This window comes from Lynx canadensis, chromosome A1, assembly GCF_007474595.2.
Source record: "Lynx canadensis isolate LIC74 chromosome A1, mLynCan4.pri.v2, whole genome shotgun sequence".
Classification (NCBI taxonomy): domain Eukaryota; kingdom Metazoa; phylum Chordata; class Mammalia; order Carnivora; family Felidae; genus Lynx; species Lynx canadensis.
In genome coordinates this window covers 181,239,616-181,262,589 of record NC_044303.2, presented here as the reverse complement: position 1 = coordinate 181,262,589, position 22,974 = coordinate 181,239,616, and the positions used below count along the sequence as shown (strand labels likewise).

At 43.6% G+C, this 22,974-nt stretch overlaps 1 protein-coding gene across 1 annotated transcript in view; it reads left to right on the top strand.

Moving 5' to 3' along the window:
• The window catches only part of TENM2 (teneurin transmembrane protein 2), a 380,391-nt gene that overhangs the window by 188,729 nt on the left and 168,688 nt on the right, over positions 1–22,974 (top strand). The window contains 4 exon segments of the mRNA XM_032593990.1: positions 7,655–7,850; positions 14,674–14,735; positions 14,737–14,763; positions 14,765–14,777. Coding sequence (XP_032449881.1) covers positions 7,655–7,850; positions 14,674–14,735; positions 14,737–14,763; positions 14,765–14,777 — 298 coding nt within the window.

Here is a 22,974-nt window from a genome sequence, read left to right as displayed (position 1 = left end):
AACGCATTGTTTGTGCCAAATATATTTCTGTTTATACTGCTACTTCTCCTGCTAGTAGCTCTGTGGGCTTCTTTGGGAGTCTCATTATGTCACCACATACCTTCCTGCCCTCGACCCATTGCAGACTTTCTCCTTCCCAGGAACAAGAGAATATAACACTTTGACCTCCCTCTAGCCGAGCGAGCCTGGCCAACACCAGGTACTGGCTGCCTGTCTGCTTCATGGAGCAGTCTGTAATGCAGTGGGTTAAGGCAATGCCCTCTGAGCAGTCTGCCTGGGTGTAGACATAAACTCCACCACTTACCAACTCTTGAGCTAGTTAAGTAACCTCCCTGTGCCTCAGTTTCCTCATGTGCAAGGTGAGGAGTAATGATTCGTATTCAGTAGGGCTACTGTAAGCATCAAATAAGGTAGTACATTTGAACCACTTAGAACAGTGCCTGGCCTCATTAAATGTTCCCTTATGGTGTCATCTGAACAGTTAGCAAATAAAAATACAAGAAAACTGCAGAATGTTGACTAAAATTTCCTAAAACCTTTCCTGCAGACATTACATCTTCTCAGTGGTCCTATCACCAAAACTCCACTGCGTTGGTATAGACTTCACTCCCACACCGTTTCCTTTGAGACTAAATGTTTGTCATTGAATCACACAAGACCTTTACCGAGTAACAACCGTGTGCCAGGCACTGCTCTAGGCACTGGGGATGCTCTGGTGAGTCAAACAGACAAGTCTCCCACTCTTCAGAGGCTTGTATCCAAGAAGAACGAGATGGACTATAAATTAAAAGATAATGAGTTGTGGTTTTTCAAAGAGAGATGCGTCTTTGCTGAGGATAGAAAGAAGTGGTGGTAGAGGCATTTGGGATGGGGGTTGGGGGCGCCCGAGCTGAAGTTGCCGTGCTGAGGCAGAGGGCTGACAAGCAGGCAGGTGTGAGATCAGGAGGAAGAGTAGGCCAGGCAGAGGGAACAGCTCCTGCCAAGCGCCCTGAATCTGGGATGAGTTTGGCATGTTCCAGACACAGAGAACAGTATGGCTGGACTACAAGGACAAAGAAGTTGGGAGGTAGGCAAAGGGAGGTTATAGACCAGGGATGGCCGACACCCAGCAAAGCCATCCCCACCTTTCCTGACGCCCTTTATCTCCCTTTATCATCTACTCCAGTGGGGCATCCCCTGTCCTCAACCTGCTTGCAAGTCTGGCCCTAGCACTGCTGGGCTCTGCCTTCCAGTCCCTTCTCTGATCAGCAGCATCTTTAGCAGACTTACACAGCAGGCCCGCGACCAGATATGCTGGAGGCCAAGTGCTTGGAAAACTTGAAGTGACCTCCCGTAGTTGTTAAGACCCATGCAAATCCAAGTTCAGGTCTGTGCTTGGCCACCAGCTACTGTCAGTGGCACTGGGTATGTTACTTTACTCCTGTCACAGCCATTACTCTCTCCTGAGAAGTGGGGAACAAATAAGGTTTCTGGGAGGATGAGATGAGATAACATATGTCAGCACTTGCCATCATGCCTGGCACATAGCGAGTGCCCAGATGATAGATCTTATTTTTGATGGTTACTTTTCCCACTGCTGCAGGAAGACATGTGATAGAAGAATCAGGGATTCCACCCACGTAGGTGCGCCCTCCCGTACTCTGTGCTTGGATCCTCTCTATCTTTAGTCTGCTTGATCCTTACCTGTGGAGTATTGCACAGAGCATTGTTATGGTCAGCAAATCCAGGTGCTGTGTCCCTGCAAAATCTAGGGGTTCTTTCTCATAGAAGGTGGACGAGCGGCCCCAGCAGTGCATACATCTGGGCCTAGCGGCATCTGGTTCAGTGACTTGGACACTGGTAGTGGGAAGTGCAATGGCATCCTAACCAAGACGGGCAGGGCCACGCAAAGGGAAGCCAGCCCCCACTGGAGCAGGGCCCTGCTGCTGTCATCCTTCCACACTCCCCTCAGTACTCAGCCTCTTTGAAGGAGAGAAAGGAACTTGTGCTGAGCTTGAATGAGGAATCAGCCGGTCACACTTTGCCACAGACCTGGCTGGAGGCAGGAGATGAACAGGCCCTTGTGAGTGACCCACTGCTACCACTCGTCCCTGGATGCGACCACAGACCCTGTGGTAATGTGGCTTCAAGCAGCCCTCACTCACACACGCTGCTTCCCTGCCATCCTACCAACTGCTGAGCGTGCCCTGCCATCTGAGGTAGAATCAACATCAGACTTTGAGAGGCCAGGGACGCTGCCAGCACGGAGCAAGGGAGGCCGTCCATGGGAAATGTCAACATTTATTGCTTTTCCCGTCCACATCGACCCTCAGCAAGCAGACATTCCAAATGGCAATGAAGTTATTTTCCCCCTACTCAGGGTCCTGGACCCAGTAATAACATCTTCCTGAAGGGCAATGAGTCTGTCTTTAACCTTGCCCTCCTTGGCAGGTGTGTATCGGTGTGGCTTCCAGAAGCATCTCTTGGCGGCACTCCCTGCCTATGGATGCTCTACCTTCTGGGAGAGTGACAGGCCCTGCTCGATGGTCCTGCCTCCTTTTCTCTCTCCTGCAGCTCCTCCTGCAAACTCACTAAGTTATCTTAATTACCATTCCTCCTTGGTCTCTGCCAAGAAGTAGGGGAGATTTATAATTGGATCAGTCAAATATTTGCTGTGGTTTATTTTTTTTGCCTCTCCAGCGCTCGTAAAAGTTGCATTTTCATGCCACTTTTGGTATGACTGATGACTCAAAGGCATAGCCCTCATGTTGAATGCCGACATAGGTTATTTTTCAAAGGCCAAGGAAAAATAGAGAACTTGGGGGTGGTGGGGGTGTTTATTTGGGCTGTTGCGCTATCACCCTCTGGGTGGCTTTATTGCCAAGTCGAGAGAGACAAGCTGCCTTGGGAGACAGGCTTCCTCCCACAGCCAGCCCATGCACACGTACACCCCCTACTGGGATTTGGTCATGTGCCTCCTAATCTCTTCCAGGGCTTCAGCAAATCTATTAGATAGAATGTGCTATAAAGCAACCTCTTAGTCAACCAAGCACAGCATGATCTCCTGAGCATCCCTATATCCAGGACTGATCATGATGAGGTCTTGGAACAGAGGAGACAGATGTCCCTGGTACCAAGCCTAAGTTATCAATCCCCAGTGCTGGGTCATGAAAAAGAACCTCTGGCCAGGGCCTGTGCCTTTGGAAAATGGCCTCCTTCTAGTGTCAGCCAGGCTGCCAAGCAAGCTGGCCAGTCTGCAGTCTAGGAATCCAAGAGAGCAGAGGCTCTCCTGGACTAGATGGCCTCCCTGCAAACCAGCTTCTCACTGAGCTCCTGCATTCCCCACCCTAGAAGGCAGTCTCTGCATTTGGTTGCATTGATCCACTTTGTGCTACCAGCCTTCAACCTTCCCAAAGTTACAGAAATGATAAATGGTGCTCTGTGATGCTGCTTAGTGCCTGTTCACCTGTGAGTAGGGTAACTATGTATTCCAGACTGGAGCACTTTCTGTAGTGAAAGGAGGAACAAGAAGTGTCAATTAGGACACTCCTGGTCAAACTGGGGTAAACAGACACCCCACACAAAATAGGTTGGGGCTTGACTCCATGGCAAATATGCGGGAACCCACCATGACCTTGGGGAGTAACAGGGAACAAAGAGAAGCATGACGTCAAGATAGGTTCTGCTGAAGTAACAATGAAGCCTCAACAACTCATTGGCTTGGTGTAATAAGTGTTTATTGCTTGCTCATGTCGTGACTTCAGCCTTCCTCCAAGGGCTCATGCTCAGATCCAGGCCATTCCTGGCATGTAGCTCCACCATCCTGGGCTGTAAAGGTGCTCTGGCACTCTCCAGAGGCAGATAGGGGTGAAGAGAGAGCAAGTAGGAGGTTGCACAGGATGTTTTATGGCAGGGTCTGGAAGTGGAGCTCATCCCACAGCTTATATTCCATTGACTGGAAAACCACCATGTGCTCCCCACCAGGCAGCAAGAAGGCTGAAAAAGAGTGAGAGCCCCAATGTAGACAATGATCAGCAATCACTACCACGGTGGGCACTAAGAAACAGTGTCAAAGTGGGAAGGGAAGACAAGAGAAGGAACAAGGGAAGTCCTGAGAAGGAAAGCAGGCATTGTACAACACCCCGCTGACATTTGGGAACGGGATGTCATCATGGCCTCCTACAGTCAACTCTCAAATCTTGATCTATGGGAATGTGCAACCACCACAACATCCCATTGCACGCATGTCGTGCATGGCCAGGTGGCCCACAACTCAGCCGTGCTGTCTGTAACTCTATCCTGTCCTCTTTCTTTCAATACAGTGCATTAGGGAGTGCAAGTGATTATTATTAGAGACAAAACCTTGAATACATTCCAATTTTGTTGCTTTTCAGTGGAATTCATTTACAAATTTAGTATTTTATTAATTTGGTATTTAATATTTACTCATCAGACTCTGCTTGAGATCAGTGAGATGGAGCAGTGAACTATGATAATGATAACTGAAGCCTTGGGGCATGTGTACCATGCACAAAGTACTGTTCTAAGCGCTTGACATGAATTGGTTCACTTAATCCTTACAACGATGTTCTGATATAGACACAATTATTGTCCCCATTTTAAAGATAAGGAGACTGAGGCACAGAGAATTTAAATAGCTTGTGTGAGTGTCATGGCAAGTAAGTGGCAGTGCTAGGATTCTAACCCTAGGTAGTCTAGCTCAGAAGTCTTCTTAACCTCTCCAGCAGACAGGCAAACCCCTCCCCCTCCCACCTTCCTGGGGTTTACATTCTCCTGAGTAGACTGACAATAAACATAAAAATAAGCTGTATGATTGTAGAGTGTGAGGAGTGATTTGAAAAAAGCAAAGCACAATAGAGGGTACAGGATTGAAGCACATCAGGCATTGTATTGTATCACATCCACATGTCCCACTGCCCTGTTTGACAGCCCCTGGCTTGCAGATTCTTCCTTAAATGAAAACTGCCCTCCATGCTTCTTTGGAGTGACTCAGAGGAGCCAGCCAAATAGATGCCTTCTCTCTCCTCTGACACATACCTTTTCGCAGAGTAATCTGATTGGTTGGACAGCTAGAACTGCTGCTGGTCCTAACCCATTTCAGTGCTCTTGGCCGGCCAGCCAGCCAGTCAGTTCAGCAAGAGATGACTAATGTCCAAATTAATCGTGAGCAATGGCCCCCCACACAAGTAATCACCTTCCCCAAACTTTTCCTCATGGGGGTGATATCGTGGGCCCCAAATGAAGTATATTCTTCTCACCTCAGCACCAAGGAAGTTACACTCATTACTCTGGCTGACAGCAATTTGTAGACATGGGTCTGGGTAGTTGGACATTTACGAGGTTGCTAAGGAACAAATGCTTTGGTTACAGAGGTCTCCGAAAGAAGCATTGGTTTGTTGTATCACCTCAAATCATTTATTTTATCCCATAAAGACAGGTGTGACCAATGGGATACGGGGTAGAGAAAAGCTAAATACAAATACTTGTTTTCTCAGAGATGGGGAAATTTTCACTTCCTAAGCAATGACCATCTCCAGCCCCCAGATGGAAAAACTGGAACCAGGTACTTCTCTGATCATTCTAATTTGCCATTAAGTTTCTCAAAGTCATGAGGTACTTAGTAAAATTGTTACTCCTTCAAGATGCTGCCCTAAGCATTATGTCATGTCATCCTTAAAACATGCCCAAAAGTTGAGTATTATTATTCCCTAATGTGCAAACCAGGAAGAGTCTAAAAGCAGATTGATCAACTTTAAACAATAGCAAAAGGCAGTCAGAATTCAAACCCAGGTTTGTCCGATGGTAAAGTCTTTGTGCTTAGAATTACAGACTCTTTTGTTTTCAATGATAATGTTTCAGTTGGGAAAAACTGGCAATCCTAGTGATGGGGAAGTCACATTAATAGATTCCTGATGTTTAATTCTATGAACTTCATGAAAGAGGTTATAGTAAATGTCTGTAACCTATAAAATCCTTTTTATGGAGGGGAAGTGGTGAGAGAAAGCTTAATCCCACAGTGGTGGTTTTTATCTGCTAGGGACCTACACTTTTGAATGTTCTCTGGAAGTCACAGAGCAACTGACTTTTCTGTGCTGTGATTTTGAAGAGTTCACAAGATTAGACCATTTCTACAGGGGTCTTATCGATTTTCTTGTCAAGTAAGAGACATTAGTGTCCTCTCTTCCTTTTCCTTCATCCTCTCTGTCCAGCCCATGGTCGAACAGTGTCCCTTCTTTCTTAAAAACTTTCCTCCAAAGTTGTCTCTTCTTCTCATTGACCATCCTAATCAAGACCCTTGTCACGTCATATTTGGATTTCTGCAATAATTTCCCAACTGACCTGGTTCTTTTCATCCTCCCCTCTAGAACATTTCATATCCTGCCTGCAAATGAATTCCTCAAAACATTCCTTCCATTGCATCAGTCACTGCTCAGGTATCATCAGTGGCTCCAACTTGCCCACCAGAGTATTTCACCATTCTCTAGGACAGGGCTTTCTTGGGTTACATTTGCTCCCCATTCCCCTCATCTTGGTAGCCTTCACTGACTACTTTATCTCTCATTGATCCCTTCTAATTATGAGCCCAGTTTCCACTGAAACAGTATAATATTTAATTGCTGGTTTATCTGAGAGATCTAAGTCTAAATTTTTACTTGGTCACTTAGTGGCTGTGTGATTTTGACAAGTTGTTTGATTTCTCTGAGCCTCAGTTTTCTTATCTGTAAAATAAGACACAAATAGTACTTATCTTTAGGATTTTTGCAAGAATTGAATGAAATGATGACAGTGATGATGATGATGATGACGATGATGATGATGATGATAGCTGGCTAGCTAACATGTATTTTGTGTTTGCTCTCCTCCAGGCACTGTTCTAAATATTATTCTTCACAACAACCTATAACATAGGTACTATTATTTTCAATTTTGTAAATAGGGAAACTGAGGCACAGATGGGTGAAGCTAATGCCTGATTCTGGCTACACAGATAGTCTGGCTACACAACCATCATTCTTTTTTTTTTTTAATTAAAATATATTTTCCATACAATGTTACATTAGTTTCAGGTATACAATATAGTGAACACAACCCTCATTCTTAACTAATCTTCTATTCCACCTTCCCTTGGTAAATGATCAGTAAGTTGTAGCCGGTAACATAGCTCTATACTTCCTTATCTGAAATTCTTGGGGGGCCAAATGATTTTTGGAATCCAGAATTTGGAGAATTATAAAAAAGTTATACTTGGCACATAATAGATATTATATAACCTAGTAGTGATTGGACCAATTCTCTCTCTCTCTCTCTCTCTCTCTCTCTCTCTCTCACACACACACACACACACACACACACACACACACACACACACACACACAAAGAATGATCAAAGTTTGGGCTTTAAAGCTTTTTGGATTTCAAACTGCAGAAAAGGGATTGTAGCCTTATAGAAATAAAATTATTAGCAATGATTATAAGCATAATAAATGGTGGCTTATTATTACAACTTCTGTGACTCTTCTTTTACTGGATGAGCTCATAGTAAAATGTGTTCAAACATTCCTCAGTTAACTAATGGGCTGGGAGGGGAAGGTACTAGTCATGAGACCAGATCTTTAACCTCTTTCACACGTGGCACTCTCTCTTCTTACCCTAGTATGACTTCATGGAACGTCTGGATGGGAAGGAGAAGTGGAGTGTGGTTGAGTCACCCAGGGAACGCCGGAGCATACAGACCCTCGTTCAAAATGAAGCCGTGTTTGTACAGTACCTGGATGTGGGCCTGTGGCACTTGGCCTTCTACAATGATGGCAAAGACAAAGAGATGGTTTCCTTCAACACTGTTGTCTTAGGTAGGTGTGGGGTCTCTGAGGTGATATGCCACAAGGCGAAGAATGGAAATGTTCTGGGTTTCTCTGTAGAAGGCACATCTTCCAATGTAGTTTCTACTGTATGAGAAACCAAACCAGAATCCCTTAGTTAGACCTCATAGTATCTTTCACCTAAAACTAGCCCTGATTAAAATGGGAAGACTGACTACAGGATCCAGTTGTGGTAAATAGCTTGAATCAGACAGACTGGCTCAAGTCCTGGCCACACAACCTACACAAATTGTTAGACTTTTCCAAGCTTCGGTTTCCTCATGGTAAGATAGAACTAGGACCCATGCCATAGGGCTCTTGTGAGAATCAAATAACATAAAGTCTATAAATCTCTAAACATGCACTGGAGCCAATAAATACAGACCATTCACGTCAGCTCAGAATTTCTCTTAAAAATCCAGGAAAGCCCAAAATAAAAAGTTTTAAAAAGCCATAAAAATAAATCAAGAAAAGGATATAGACATAAGGAAAAAAATCATATCTTCGTTCCCACGTAGGTAAATCTCAAAATGCTTTAATTAAGCACTTGTCACTTTTGGCATGTTTTAGCCCTGTTTTTTTTTTGTTTTGTTTTGTTTTGTTTTGTTTTTTTTAGCTTTCACAGGAGAAGCTATGGTTTTATTCAAAATTTCCTCTTATATGTGCTTATAAACCCCTGAAATGGCCATTAGTTTGAGAAGATTTTACAAAGTTTTCTAAAGCAAACCTGAAGGATTTTAACAATTAAATAAGACACAGATATTTTCATTATATCTATTTTGTCATCAGGTTTTTATCCTGACGAAGATAACGGATCCTGGGTAGAACATTTGTGAATTGGGGCAGTGTTAGACGCATTTCACAGAGGAATACACTGAGGCTCAGAAAACTGAGTCTCTCCAGGTCCCAGGATGTAGACATGGTAGAAATGGCATGGCCTTCTGGGACTTTCTGCATGTTGTCTCCAACGTGTTTAGTTGGGCATGCTGAGGTTCACTGGAGAAGCCTCGATAAGGTAGTGTCATGAGGAAAGACCTGGTAATGGAGGATTAAATCCCAGATTTTCTTTCCTACCTCCTAACTGGGAAAGTCACTTACCTCCCAGAGCCTCAGTTTCATTTGTGAAAATGTAATAACTGTGTCGTTGAAGGGAAGGATGATGTGACTTTACATATGGACCGTGTCTACAATGGAGCTAGTAGTCACTGAATGAGAGCTGATGGTTGTCTAGGAGCCCATCTTGTACAGCTGTTTTTTTCTAGTGACTGCATTTTCAGAACTTCTCTATTGGCCACATGGATTTCTCTGAAGGGTTCCTTGATTCTTGAAAGATCTATGTAAGCCAACCTAGAATGCAGGTGGCAGTTTGTTATCCATAGCCACAACTTCCAAATTGTATAAAATCAGGATTTGGTATTGACCATAGCATCACAGCTAAACCTTATTCCCTCTGCTAAGGAAAAATTGGTCCTATCAGGACTAGCCAAATGGTCTAAAGCAGGGGTTGACACACTGTAGCCCATGGACTGAGTCTGGCCCACTGCCTGCTTTTATAAATAAAGTTTTTCTGGAGCACAGCCATGTTCATCTGTTGACATATTGTCTCTGGCAGCTAAAACAACAGAGTTGAGTAGTTGCAACAGAGACAGTTTGGCCAACAAAACCTAAATATTTACTTTCTGTCCCTTTACAAAAAATGTTTGCCAACCCCTGCTCTAAACTAATGTTATAAACTTTGTATCATGGAAGCCACTGGAAAACGTCTTCCTCAGTGACAGAAAATTTCCAGCATCAGATTACATACCAATGGGGGATAGAGAGAAGCAAAAAGTTTGATAAAAACCAGCTCACGAGAGGAAAAAAGTAGTTTGAGTTGTTGAGATTAAAAGAAATCTTGGGGCACCCGGGTGGCTCAGTCGGTTGAGCGTCCACCTTCGGCTCGGGTCATGATCTCATGGTTTGTGAGTTCAAGCCCTGTGTCGGGCTCTGTGCTGACAGCTCAGAGCCTGGAGCCTGCTCCAGATTCTGTGTCTCCCTCTCTCTCTGCACCCCCACGCCCACTGCTAGTTTTGTGTGTCTCTCTCTCAAAAAATAAATAAACATTAATTTTTTTTAAGCAATCTTAAGTTTAAGAACATAATGAGAGGGATGCCTGGGTGGCTCAGTTGGTTGAACATCCGACTTTGGCTCAGGTTCATGATCTCATGGTTCGTGAGTCTGAACCCCGCATCGGGCTCTGAGCTGACAGTGTGGAGCCTGCTTGCAATTCTCTCTCACTCTCTGTCTCTCTCTGCCTCTCCCCACTCACTCTCTCGCAGAAGAAAAAAGAGAGAACATAAGAAATTACATATTTTTGTCACCTTATATTTATACTCAAAAGGTTTAGTACAAACATAAAACCAAAACGTGCCATAAACAGCAGCTGGCTTAGTTGGTGTCTACAAGGACTCAGTGAAATGGCTAATAACGAAAACAAGTACACATTTATGGAATGCTGACAATGCGCTCACCTCTGGATCAGGCCCTCTGGGAGTACTAGGCCAGTCAACCCATAGAGTAGTCATGTGAGGTAGGTACCTCCAGTATTCTATCTTCTAGTGGAGAAGCCACCACTGAGAAAAGTTAAACAACTTGCCCAAGGTCATACGCCCTAATCCAGGGTGGAGTCAGCATCCAAACATTCCAGAGCCTGTGCTCTTAACCACTGGATTGCTTTGGATTCCAGCCACATAAGTCCCTTTCCCACTGCACAGCAAATTTTCTGGGGGCCAGATTATCTAGTAATGGCTTCTGCCTTCCCTCTCCTTTATCCATATAGACACAGACGTTGTGGTAGTGAGATGCCCTTCCCCCAGGCCATTACCCTCATTCCCCTGTCAGAGATGAGAATAGCAGTTCTCCCCAGAGGATTTCTCTTGTCTGGACTGTAGCTCAAACAGAAAGTCAAAGGTAATCGGCCTAATAATTGGGCAGACATCTTGATAGAGCAATGATAGTAATTGGCCTGAAATGCAGGGAAAAGAATAGTGTTTTATTTGGTTCAGAGGTTTTCCCACACATACCTATTATCAGAACGTTCTCCATCAAGAGCAGCCAGGAGCGCCGAAAGCCCCTGCGATATGAAACAGAAGGAAAAATGTTAGACGGGTGTCAACCAGCGATCACACTAAATATACCTTTGACTCAGGGAAGTCTTTTGATGTGTTTTGGAAAGAAGCAGCTGCTTTCAGAAATGAGTTTCATCTCAGGGGACAACAGAGTGGTATACTCAAAGTGCGGTGCAGATTTACTAGAGGCCACCCTCTGCCTATGTAAAAACCGCATTTCCTGGGCGTCCTCTCAGCACCTGCCATTGTTCCTCAAGAAAACTTAAACCAGGCTGACAGAAAGGAAAACTGATAATATCACAACAGTACTATTTAATCTGATGTTACAAAAGGGGGACTGAAAGCGTGGGCTCCTTTTATATTTCAACAGCACTATGTGATTGCTTTTTCTCTCCAAAACTGTAGAAATGCTGAGAAAATGCAATGAAAAGTACTCATCATTACAGCTTTTGCTTATATTGGATTCTCCTACCCTCCTACACACACACACACATGCGTGCACACACTTTGACAACTGTTTACCAAGGACCTGCTGTGTACATTGAGAATACCTCAATGAATGATTCACATCTGGTCTGTTCCTCATGGAGCCTGGTGAGAGACGACACACACATGAAAGGGTGATTGTGGGAATTACAGGAACACAGAAATGGATATAAAAACCTCCTTGATTGAGAGAAGGTGGGGAAGGAAGATATCCAGGAGATAGGTATTTTGTAAACTGACATTAAGGATAATACCTCAGCTAAAGAGCAAGAGAGGTCCTCCAGCGCAGCAAAGAGCTCCGTCCTTTGCATGAGACTCTGGTGGCAAAGAGCTCCCTCGACCTCTGCTTATTATCTCTAAAGTTGGTAGGTTTGGAAACAGGGTGCTTTGAGCTCAGCAGTGTCAGGGTTTTGTTTTTTTTTTTTAATGTTTATTTACTTTTGAGAGACGAGAGAGAGAGAGAAAGCACAAGCAGGCAAGGGACAGAGAGAGAGGGAGACACAGAATCTGAGGGCTCCAGGCTCTGAGCTGTCAGCACACAATCCAACATGGGGCTTGAACCCAAGAACCATGAGATCATGACCTGAGCCACAGTCAGAGGCTCAACCGACTGAGCCACCCAGGTTCCCCTCACCAGTGTCAGTTTGTACCAAACCATTCCCTGACCTGGATGCTGGTCGAGGGAGAAGCAATCTCTACCTCACTATAGGGGTGACTTCTTAAAATGCAAAGTGGACAATGTTATTTCTATGTTGAAAACTGCTTGTTCCCATGGGTCACAGAAAGAATCCAACTATCTGCATGACCTACAGGGCCCCATATGATCTGACCCCCTGCCTGGACCTCTCCAACTCATTTCATGGCACTCCCTTCCTTTTTGTTACCCTCCAGCCACATTGGATCAGTTCTGCTATTTTCCACCTCAGGGCCTTTACATAAGCTATTCCTACTATATGAAATACTTTGTAACTAGCTCTTCACTTGCCTATCCCAGCTCACCCTTAAATATCACCTGCATGGAATGGAGAGGCCCTTTCTGGCCTTCCTCCCTGAGTATCTTCCTCCTGCTACTCCCTATCGAAGTATCCTATTCTATTCAAAGTACTTATCACAACTTTTACTTGTTTTATTTGTTGATATATTGGGGGGGGGGGTGACCTGTATTCTCCATGACAGTGAAAGTTATATGAGGGCAGGGACCTCCCTGTCTTATTTACCCTTGTATTCACCAATGCCTTTTACAGTACCTCACATAGAATAGGTGTTTAGTTAATAAAGTGAACCATACTTCAAGAATATGACAGGTCTAAGAGCTCACCCTAATTGTAAGCTAACATGTTAGCTTGCCACAATGTCATAGATATTATCAAAAGGCATGAAACTCCTGGGTCAGAGACAAGGGCCTTTATCACTCAGAACAATGCAGTATCCAGATATTAGTATGTGTGCTGGTCCTCCAAGCCCCAGTTCCCACAGGGCTACATGAACAGGGTCCCATGATACCCGCACATGCAATAGGTTGCATCACAGAAAAGAAATCTTGAGTTTATTACACCTGAGTCTCTCAGAATGGGCAGTGAGCCTGCCTGTTCTTTGCTCTAGAGGGAAATATTATCTTTATTATACTGGACAGTAAGTAAACCTGCCCTTTGCTCTGGAGAAAGACACTATATCTGTCTTCCAACATGGTTCACTGTGCAGACAACCTTGAAAAGATAGTCCAAAACTAAGGCAGTGTGTCAGTTCACAAGACCTTCAGAAACACATATGGAGGATTAGAGACATGGAGAATTGTCTCCCCAAACCATGTGAAATTGCTGATTTTTGACCTGCAGAAGTGGCTATTTCATGACTCAACCTAAAGCTTCTTGAATGAATGCGTGTATGATGAATAAATGGAAATCAGTAGCCACTTGGATGTTTCTCAGCCCACCCACAGAGCCAGCCTCAAGGAGTTTTAACCTGAAGCGTTAATTGATAAACATTCAAGAAATTGGCTTCATGGAGTCTGTAGTCTTTTACCTGATTTCATAAAAGCAAATACACTCATTGAGTTCTCCTCAGAGTGCCAGAAACCAACTACAGCTTGGTTCTGGAAGAAGAGGGCTAGGAAGGGAAACACTAGAAAGAAAGCAGTATGCACAATTTTGCTTTTCAGTCCAGAGTGGGAGTAACTGGAAAATTTGGTTTAAAGGAAAAGCCTTCTTTACCACTCTCAGGTTACTCCATTAGGAACGGTCTTACTTGATAGTCTTTCATGCAACATCCACCAGGTCAGTGACCCTGACTCCCCAAGGGTTGGGTAAAGGTCACATTCTGGCCATGATGGCTTGTGTTTTTCATCATCTTAGTAATTTGGCACCTGAAAGTCTAAGTGTTTATCTTAATTTAAGGCAAAAAAAAAATGAGGTTGATAATAATAATAATAATAATTTTAAGAGTATGTCTTCGTCTGTGTAGACCTAAGTTAACATGAAAAAGTTCCAAAATGATCCCTTTGAAGTTATGACTTAAGAGTATGCATAGAAAAGTAAATCATGAAATAAGATGGCTATGCTGGTTAGAACAAATGGGAACTAATTGATTTCATGAAAATAAGATCTGCAAAAGGTAGGCATAAAGGACTTTCATATGACCTAAAACCTACTACTTAATGGATCAAAGCAGTGCCTAAATTGGTCAGTCTTACACATTTGGATTTTTCTTTTCCTTAAAGCAAGGAATTTTTTTACTCTACAAACCTGAGATCAGGAACCACCACTGTCATTTGGAGACTCCTCCCCGTTATCTGAGGCTAAAGGCTGATATCCCACATGTCATACCAAATCTCAGATTGATAGCCTGAAAGGGCAGGGGGCAGGTAGGGGCACAGGGAGGGAAGGGGACAACATTCATGATGTTTTAAACTTGTCAACATTCAGACATGGGAAATTTCAGGTTTTAAATCCAAATAAGTCATTTCTTTTGCAAAAGCAGATGTTGCAGCAATACTAACCCTGCATTCCTGCCTGGGTGTTAGTCAGATAGAGAGCAGTGGTTACTTCCATGCATTGTCCACACTGCCCTCATCCCTTTAATTTCGCTTCCCTTCACTCACTCATGCTCGCTACCGGTCCCCTGTGGGCACTTGAGGACACTACCACTGGTCTTCAAAACTGATTACCAATTGCTTCATCAGCAAGCAGAGGAAAGGGTAGTTGCTAAGTTTCTCTCTTTTTCAGATTCAGTGCAAGACTGTCCACGTAACTGCCACGGGAATGGCGAATGTGTGTCCGGGCTATGTCCACTGCTTCCCAGGATTTCTAGGAGCAGGACTGTGCTAAAGGTACTTACCACTCCTTCCCTGCTATGGTTGGATAACAAGACATAGACTTCTTTGAGGGGGAGAGGGGGTACCAAAGCAGCCCACACGCCCTCCAGAATTCCACTGGGACAACTTGTAAGCCATGCATGCTAGAAGACCTACCCTTTAGCAAGGAGCAGGTTTTAATATATGACAATTGGCCAATTTACCTAGAAGAGCAGGGAGGTTATCCTTGGCATCGAGGTGTGCTGAGAAGAAAGATTTGCTATAAAAATTAGATGGTTGGATTTCCTGTAAAAGCAAAAGTGAATTACCATCACTCCTTTCTTATAATCATTAACTTCTATGTAATGGAAGATTAAGCATCTCAGGGTTAGTAAATTTCATTCATTCTGGCCAGCTACACTCTTAATCTAGGAAGCGCTATTTATCTTGGTGGAATCGGTTTTAAATTGTATTATTAATTTATCTACACTCCTTTGCACAGAATTGCTGGGGCCCTGGGATTCTTGGGGGAAAGGTAATATATGAGAAAATGACTCTCACAAAACCAGGGGACTTAGGGGCTGCATACCTAGCTGCAAAAGACCTTGAGCATAACCTTCAAGTGTCTCTGTCAAAGGCAAGCGTAAGAGAAAGCAGAGCTTCTCGCCCTTTTCAGATATGTTGTGCGCACTCACACACACATGTATATATTCTAGGTAAATTAACCTTTTACAAAACTACACTTATCTTCACTCCATGCTTCTTTTCTGTTTCATCTTCTAAAAACACCAGTTAAAACCCACTACACTGATTGGGGCATCTTGATGGCACAGCATCCAACACTTGATTTCAGCTCAGGTCATGATCTCAAACTTTGTGGGATCAAGCCCACACTGTTAGTGTGCAACCTGCTTAAGATTCTCTCTCACCCTTTCTCTGTGCCCCTCCTTTGCTCACTCTCTCTGGCTCTCTCTCTCTCTCAAATAAATAAACTTTAAAGAAAAAAAAAAACAGCTATGCCGATTCCTCACCCACCAGCAGGTCATATCCCAGTGTGGAAAGCAATGAGGAAGAGGTTCAGAACCCTTGCTGAGGAGTCAGACATTTCTGAGTTGAATCTCAGCCCCACCACTGAGTGTCTCTGTGACCTTGAGCAAGTGATCTAACTTTCTGAATCTCAGTTCCTCCTCTGGAAAAGTGCAGAGTTTCTTCACAAGTTCATGTGAGGATGGTATGAGGCAAACACACCCAAAGCTCTTAGCAGAACATGTTGTGATCCCTCTAAGAGTTTATGTTTACCATTTTTAATTGATGTATATCACACTGTATTATTTATATATTTAAACAATCTTTTCATTATTTTTATGTGCCCCTCATTAAAAGACCACCATCCTGCCTTGATGCTCAGAGAGAGAGGCACTTATTAATAAAGCTACTCTGTAAATGCTAACTAGCGCCACTCCTTTTCCCCATTCTCACCACAATTGCTGGGGGAAATTGCATTTCAAACATTCACAGTATTCCAAAGATTTGTGATTCCCAGCTTTCTGAGTGCTGAGTGATAAGCAAAGAGGACTTCCTTGTGCTGAAGTTCTGGATTTGGTTGCACATGCACGAGACCAATCGCTAAATGATACCACCTACAGACATATCCTCCATCACTAAGTAATGTGAAAGTTTTGGTAAACTTGTCAGATACAAAAGGGAAGCGAGCAAGAAGCCTCAGCATACTCTACCAAGTGGCATGTGGCCACATCACCAGTAGACCGTGGAACCTTGAGTGCTTTGCTTAGCCAGGTTCTGAGGCACCGTGATGGGGGAAGGTGGATGACACAAGGCTTCACTGCACTGAACGCTTTTCCTTGTGAATGCTGGAAAGGAGGGAAACCTCAGTACTGCTTGAATGGCCTTTCTTGCGTAATCTAATTTTCCTAGGAGTGAAGACATTAATGAAAGGAAGGACAGAACAGTTCTTCATATGTGCTGCAAATGGGCTGAGCCCCCCGCTGCATGGCCCATGAGCTGTAAATGTATATTAACACTGACACACATCGATGTATTATTAATCCTAAAAACCATGTGTGCTCTGGCAGCACATTCAGTTATGGCCTTTCAGCCCTAAGTACCTCAGCCATTTAAGAAACTCCTTGCTTTAATCCATTTGCAGACGGGCGTCCATTCTGCATTATGGATCTGTAATGGCGTGTGCATTTAGCTGCTTAAAGGACTCTCGGTGTGAGTTTTGCATTCGCCACCTGCACTGTGGCTGGGCGCACACTCCAAATGTGCATTAGCCATGGTATATAATGATCGTTGTGAAACAAATATTGAGCGGCTGTTAAGAGTAGTTACTCCTGCATACTCAGGAGCTATTCCTGTAATCAGCCTTTGAACTTGTTGTATATTTAATTTAGCTCTTGATGCCTGCAGTGGGCAAATTGAAGTATTTGAAGAATAAAACTGTTTTCTCTTTGTTTCCCTATTTTTTTCTTGGCAAAGTTGGCTCAAGAGTATTAGGAGTAAAAATCTACCTCTTTGCCCTAAAGATATTCTTCCTGGGCGGCCTGGGTGGCGCAGTCGGTTAAGCGTCCGACTTCAGCCAGGTCACGATCTCGCGGGTCCATGAGTTCGAGCCCCGCGTCAGGCTCTGGGCTGATGGCTCAGAGCCTGGAGCCTGTTTCCGATTCTGTGTCTCCCTGTCTCTCTGCCCCTCCCCGTTCATGCTCTGTCTCTCTCTGTCCCAAAATAAAATAAACGTTGAAAAAAAATTTAAAAAAAAAAAAAAAAAAAGATATTTCTTCCTTAGGATTTTTGAAATGGACACAGTTTAAGCTACTTTATACGATATTGGGAAATATTCTAAGCCCTTTATTCCCCGAACCTTGCTCTTTCATGTACCACCTTTATGATTTTCAAAATCATAAATTCACAGACTATCTATATTATTATTTACTTAACATATTTCTCCAAGTCAACTCATGACATTTACATTGATAAATTTGTTCTGAAAAGAACAATGTCAAAATCCAAAATTTGAAAGAGAAAACTTGTCAATTGCAATAAATAGGACATGTTAGTGCTACCTTTGACCTTATCGAGAGAGGAATATTTTCACGGTTCCTGAGCATTCAAGCCAAGGTCAGCTTCTCACACACTTATTGCACACCAAGAATCACAAAGTGGAGCTGAGCCCATGTACTTAGTTGGCTTCTAGAGAGATGCAACCCTTTAACATTTCATTTTATAAATATGGCTCCTCAGAGTAACAAATCGCTAACTACACCTGGTGATGAAGTGAGCAAACCAGTAAAAATAGGCACTCAATTTAACTGTAAGAGTTTCAAGTGAATAAATGTAATGATTAGCACCTGAGTTAAGGCTCCACTTCAAATTATTTTTTAATAATAACAATAGTGTATTAAGATTAGATATGTAGAATGGCACTGTGTGAAGTACTTAAAACATACTACTTACCTTCTCATATCAACAATAGGAGATAAATCCTGTTTTAACTACCCCCCACATTTGAAGTTTTTTTATATTGAAATCCTTTCTGACTTGCAGACAAATTGCAAAAACAGTACATAGAGTTCCTGTGCAGAGTTCACCTAATATCAACATTTTAAATTATAATGGTTCAATTATTGAACCAGGAAATTAACACTGAAGCAATGCTATTGACTAATTTACAGACTTTTTTTTCTAATCTTCCCTTCTTTTTCTGGTTCTGATCCCACATTGTATTAGTTGTCATGTCTCCTATGTCCCCTCCAGTTTGTGAAGGGTCCTCAGTCTTTGCCTTGTGTTTCATGACCTTGACCATTTTGAAGAGTACTCCCGGTCAGGTATATTTTACTATGTCCCTCAGTGTGGGTTAGTCTGATGTTTTCTCGAGATTAGGTTGAAGTTGCACATTTTTAGCAAATGCTGTGCCCTCCTCAGTGAATCGTATCAAGATACACATCTGATTTTTATAAAAGAAATATTAGAATGTGGTTGTGTGTAAGTGTGTGTATGTGTGTGCACATGTATCTCCCCTCCCCCACCATCCCTATAGCAGAGACACTATGAGGCTCTATCCCATTGGTCCTGCACAGTTTTGTTGGTGGCTATGGCAGATTGCCACTTAAAAACACTTCTGGGGCGCCTGGGTGGCTCAGTTAGTTGGGCGTCCCGACGTCAGCTCAGGTCACCATCTCAAGGTCTGTGAATTCAAGTCCCATGTTGGGCTCTGTGCTGACAGCTAGGAGCCGGAGACTGTTTTCAGCTTCTGTGTCTCCCTCTCCTCTGCCCCTCCCCCATTCACACTCTGTCTCTCTCTCTTTCAAAAATAAATAAACATTAATTTTTTTTAAACCCAACTTCTGAGCCCAAGACGCTCTAAGTGTTAGAATAAAATAAGTGGGGCAGACAGGGTGAGGTAATCATGCTAGCAAATGTAGGAAGGAAAGTCAGTGGCCCTGCCAGCTAGAACGGCTCCCTGCCACCTCCCAGCTCTAGCCATGATCATTTCTCTTCCTTCTTGATAAAAGTATTAGGAATACCCAAGTCCCCCCTCAACACAAACCCGCATTCACCTTTGTTCCTTCCCTGACAGCTGTGCCCAGGATGCCTCCAGTGCTGCCAGTTTCTGCCACCGCAGGCGGCAGGTAGACTCAGGCCCTCCTGCCAGGGGAGAAATTTGCCATGTTAGCAAGTGAGATTCCCATCACATCCGAACGACCGGGTATGTGTCCAAGTGACAGAAATACGGATTTACTCTCTTGACCTCACACTGCGCCTCCCATGCCCTCAGATGTGCGGTGCAGACAGCAGTTCCTTGTCTTCTTATACACCTGCCAGTCTGCATCAGGCATCTGAAGACAGCCTTGTGGTGAACGGAGGAATCATCAGCGTGAATTTGCAGAGCATTCATTCCACAGCCCCCACTGAGCTGGGGTCCTGGGAGGCTCAGAAGTCAAGATGGAACTGATCCTCACATCAAAAGAATGTGTAAGGGTTCTAACACATTGTTCCAAGTCAGTTGAGGGGACAGAACTTATTCATGCATCCAACAAATGCTTATTATGTGCCTTGTATGAGTCAGGTACTTCACTAAGTGCCAGAAATATGATGATGAGCAAGCACGCCATGGCCCTACCTTCTGAGAGCTTCCATTCTGCTGGATACACATGATAAGCAAGTGGGAAGTATAAGTGTGGTCTTAAATGCTGTGATGTGGACTTGAATGGTGTAGACATGTTAAGATGATAAGTTTATGAAGAAAGACTCTATATGAATCATAAAGTAGCCAATTAGCATCAGGGCATGTGGAGAAAATTCCATGGAGAAAGACTATAACAAGGGAACTATACTGAAGGGTGTCTTCTGGTATAGAATTTTCATTATTTGTGCAGTGTAATAAGCAATGTGTTCAGATTCAGAGCTTGAGGACAAATGGCATTTCTTTCCTGGTACTTTGTCCCATTCTCCATCAGGCACCTCTCCCATCCAGCTCTAAGTATTGTTAAGTCTACAGTTTTTATTATTTACTATCTGCCGTTCATAACTTCCTCCTTGCTTAAATGCTATTTGTTTGTGGCCTAATGCTTTTAATTATGATTCCTTTTTCTTTTATTTACTTTTATTTGAAGGTCTTTCACTGGCTTGAGATGTTTCCTTGGGTTGTTGGCAAACAGCCTTGCATTTCAGAAGATATCCAAGGCTTCTGATTTTTCTCTTTTGACACTGGCTTCTCCGATGGCTTATTTGGTTGTGAGCTTGAGGCCCCAAACCTACAGCAGAAACTTAAAACACGAGAGCCTTACTTGTTAGGTAATGCATACTTAATAGCTATTAGAAATGACACTTCCTGCTGCTGAACCGCTGTCAGGGGAGACCTAGAAATGCCACAACCACGGGAACATAAAGCCTTCTCTCGGGGGGTTGTCTTCAGCTCCTACCCAGCTTCTGTGGAGGCTTGAAAAAAGACAACAGGGATCTTGCCATTTTTCTCCTGTTAACTGGAAAATCTACCCACTATCCCAGTCCCTCTTGGAGTTCTAACACTAAAGCCAAACTCATCGTCATCATCACCGACATTTATTGAGTTCTTACTGTGCACCAACCACTGTACTAAGCAACTGCATAATTATCTCACCTCACCATCAATAGCCCTATTTTATATACAACTACAGTCCCCTTTTATAGATGAAGAAAATGAAGCCCAGAGAGTTAGGTAACTTGCTGAAGATCACTCAGCTAAGAAGTGGTATTGCTGGGATTCAAACCAGGCAGTCTTGGCCAGGCTCTTAACTCTAGACCATGAAATTCAACTTGGGGGACATGAGGCCAAAGGAAGATGCACTTTTCAAGCAGTTTGTGTGGTGATTGTGCACTAGGGTTTGAACCCCAGGAAACTTTACAGGAGAGAAACAAGACTTTACTAAGTGTAAAGTGGCTGAGCCAGCATTCAAAACAAAGTCCCTCTGACTTCGGAGCCTGCTGTCTAAGTCATTCTCCCAGCTACCAGAGACATCCCATCACCTCCTTCATCACATCATTTGCTGACGCTTGTTTCATCAACCTCCAACACGCTCTGCTTCATTTCTCCTCTCTGCCTTCACAGTCACAGCCCTGTTCATATGGCTGCCAACCTCTTCCTGATGCCATTTCTCCCTGCTCACAACCTCCAGCATTCTCTAGAGCACTTGGGAGCATGTCACTACTCTCCTCAAACACCTTCAGTGGCTCCTAGCTGCCTCCCACAATGGCTACCAAACTTTTATTTAAAGACATTTATGTGGGACAGTTGTTACAAATGCATATTTCCAGGCTCACCCCCTATGCCAGCCAATTCTGAATCCATAGGACTGGGCTGTGGCTCAGAGATGTGCATTTTTAAACAAGCCTCCCAGGAGGCTCTGATGCAGGCAGCCAGGGACTATATTCTGAGAATAAAGAATATTCTTGGAATGACATTCAAAGTCTTCCATGATTTAAGCTCCTTTTGCATCACCATCTCCTACTAGAGCCCATATATCATAGATTCCAGCTACTTGTCACTCATCAAGCATCATAGCCCTGCTTCTCCTTCTTAGCTCATGCTGTTTCTTCAGCTGGAAGGTTCTCATCAATCCCGACCTTTCCTATCAAACTGCTGCTCATAGGTCACTGCAACCCTGAAACATCCCCAGACAGGACTCAGGTCACCTTATTGCTGAAACATGCCCAGATAGGACCCTGCAGTCACACAAGTCTTGGCAACATCGTGGCAGTGACCCTTCCTTCATGCTGGGCCATGTTCCAGCTGGGTGATCACATTGGTTTCTCCTGCTGGATCACAAGTTTCTAGCAGTCCTCTTTTTTTTTTTTTATGAATATGACTTATTGTCAAATTGGCTTACATACAACACCCAGTGCTCATCCCAACAAGTGCCCTCCTCAATGTTTATCACCCGTTTCCCCCTCTTCCCCAACCTGCATCAGCCCTCAGTTTGTTCTCTGTATTTAAGAGTCTCCTGTGGTTTGCCTCCTTCCCTCTCTGTTTATAACTATTTTTTCCCCTTCCCTTCCCCCATGGTCTTCTGTTAAGTTTCTCAAGATGCACATATGAGTGAAAACATACGATATCTGTCCTTCTCTGACTGACTTATTTCACTTAGCATAATACCTTCCAGTTCCATCCGCATTGCTGCAAATGGTGTGATTTCATTCTTTCTCATTGCCAAGTAGTATTCTGTTGTAGATATAAATCACATCTTCTGTATCCATTCATCAGTTGATGGACATTTAGGCTCTTTCCAAATTTTGGCTATTGTTGAAAGCACTGCTGTTTGGGACACTGGTCTGTGGAGGAGAGACTGGGGTGTCTAACAGTCCTCTTTATTAAACCTCCTTGCACCTACTTTGGTGCCCAGGAAGTCGCATGTGGTCTCTAAATGTTTGGCAACTTGAATTTAGGGGACAAGACTTGTAAAGATGAAAACATTGCCAGAAAATGTGCGAGACCCAAATGAGCACTGGAGAACAAGGTTCTAATTTACCAGATTAATCATGTGATATGAATCAGCCAACTTTGAGGCACAAATTTAAATGCAGGGAAGGAGAGAGGGTCAGAGGGAAGGAGGAGGAATAAAAACAGAAAAAAAAAGTTGACATTGATCTCAGAGTTTATGTGCCTTGTCTCAGAAGAGCACAGTTACTAAGCACAAAAGCAGTAGAGTTTGAGTTTTTTGGGATTGAATCCATGCTC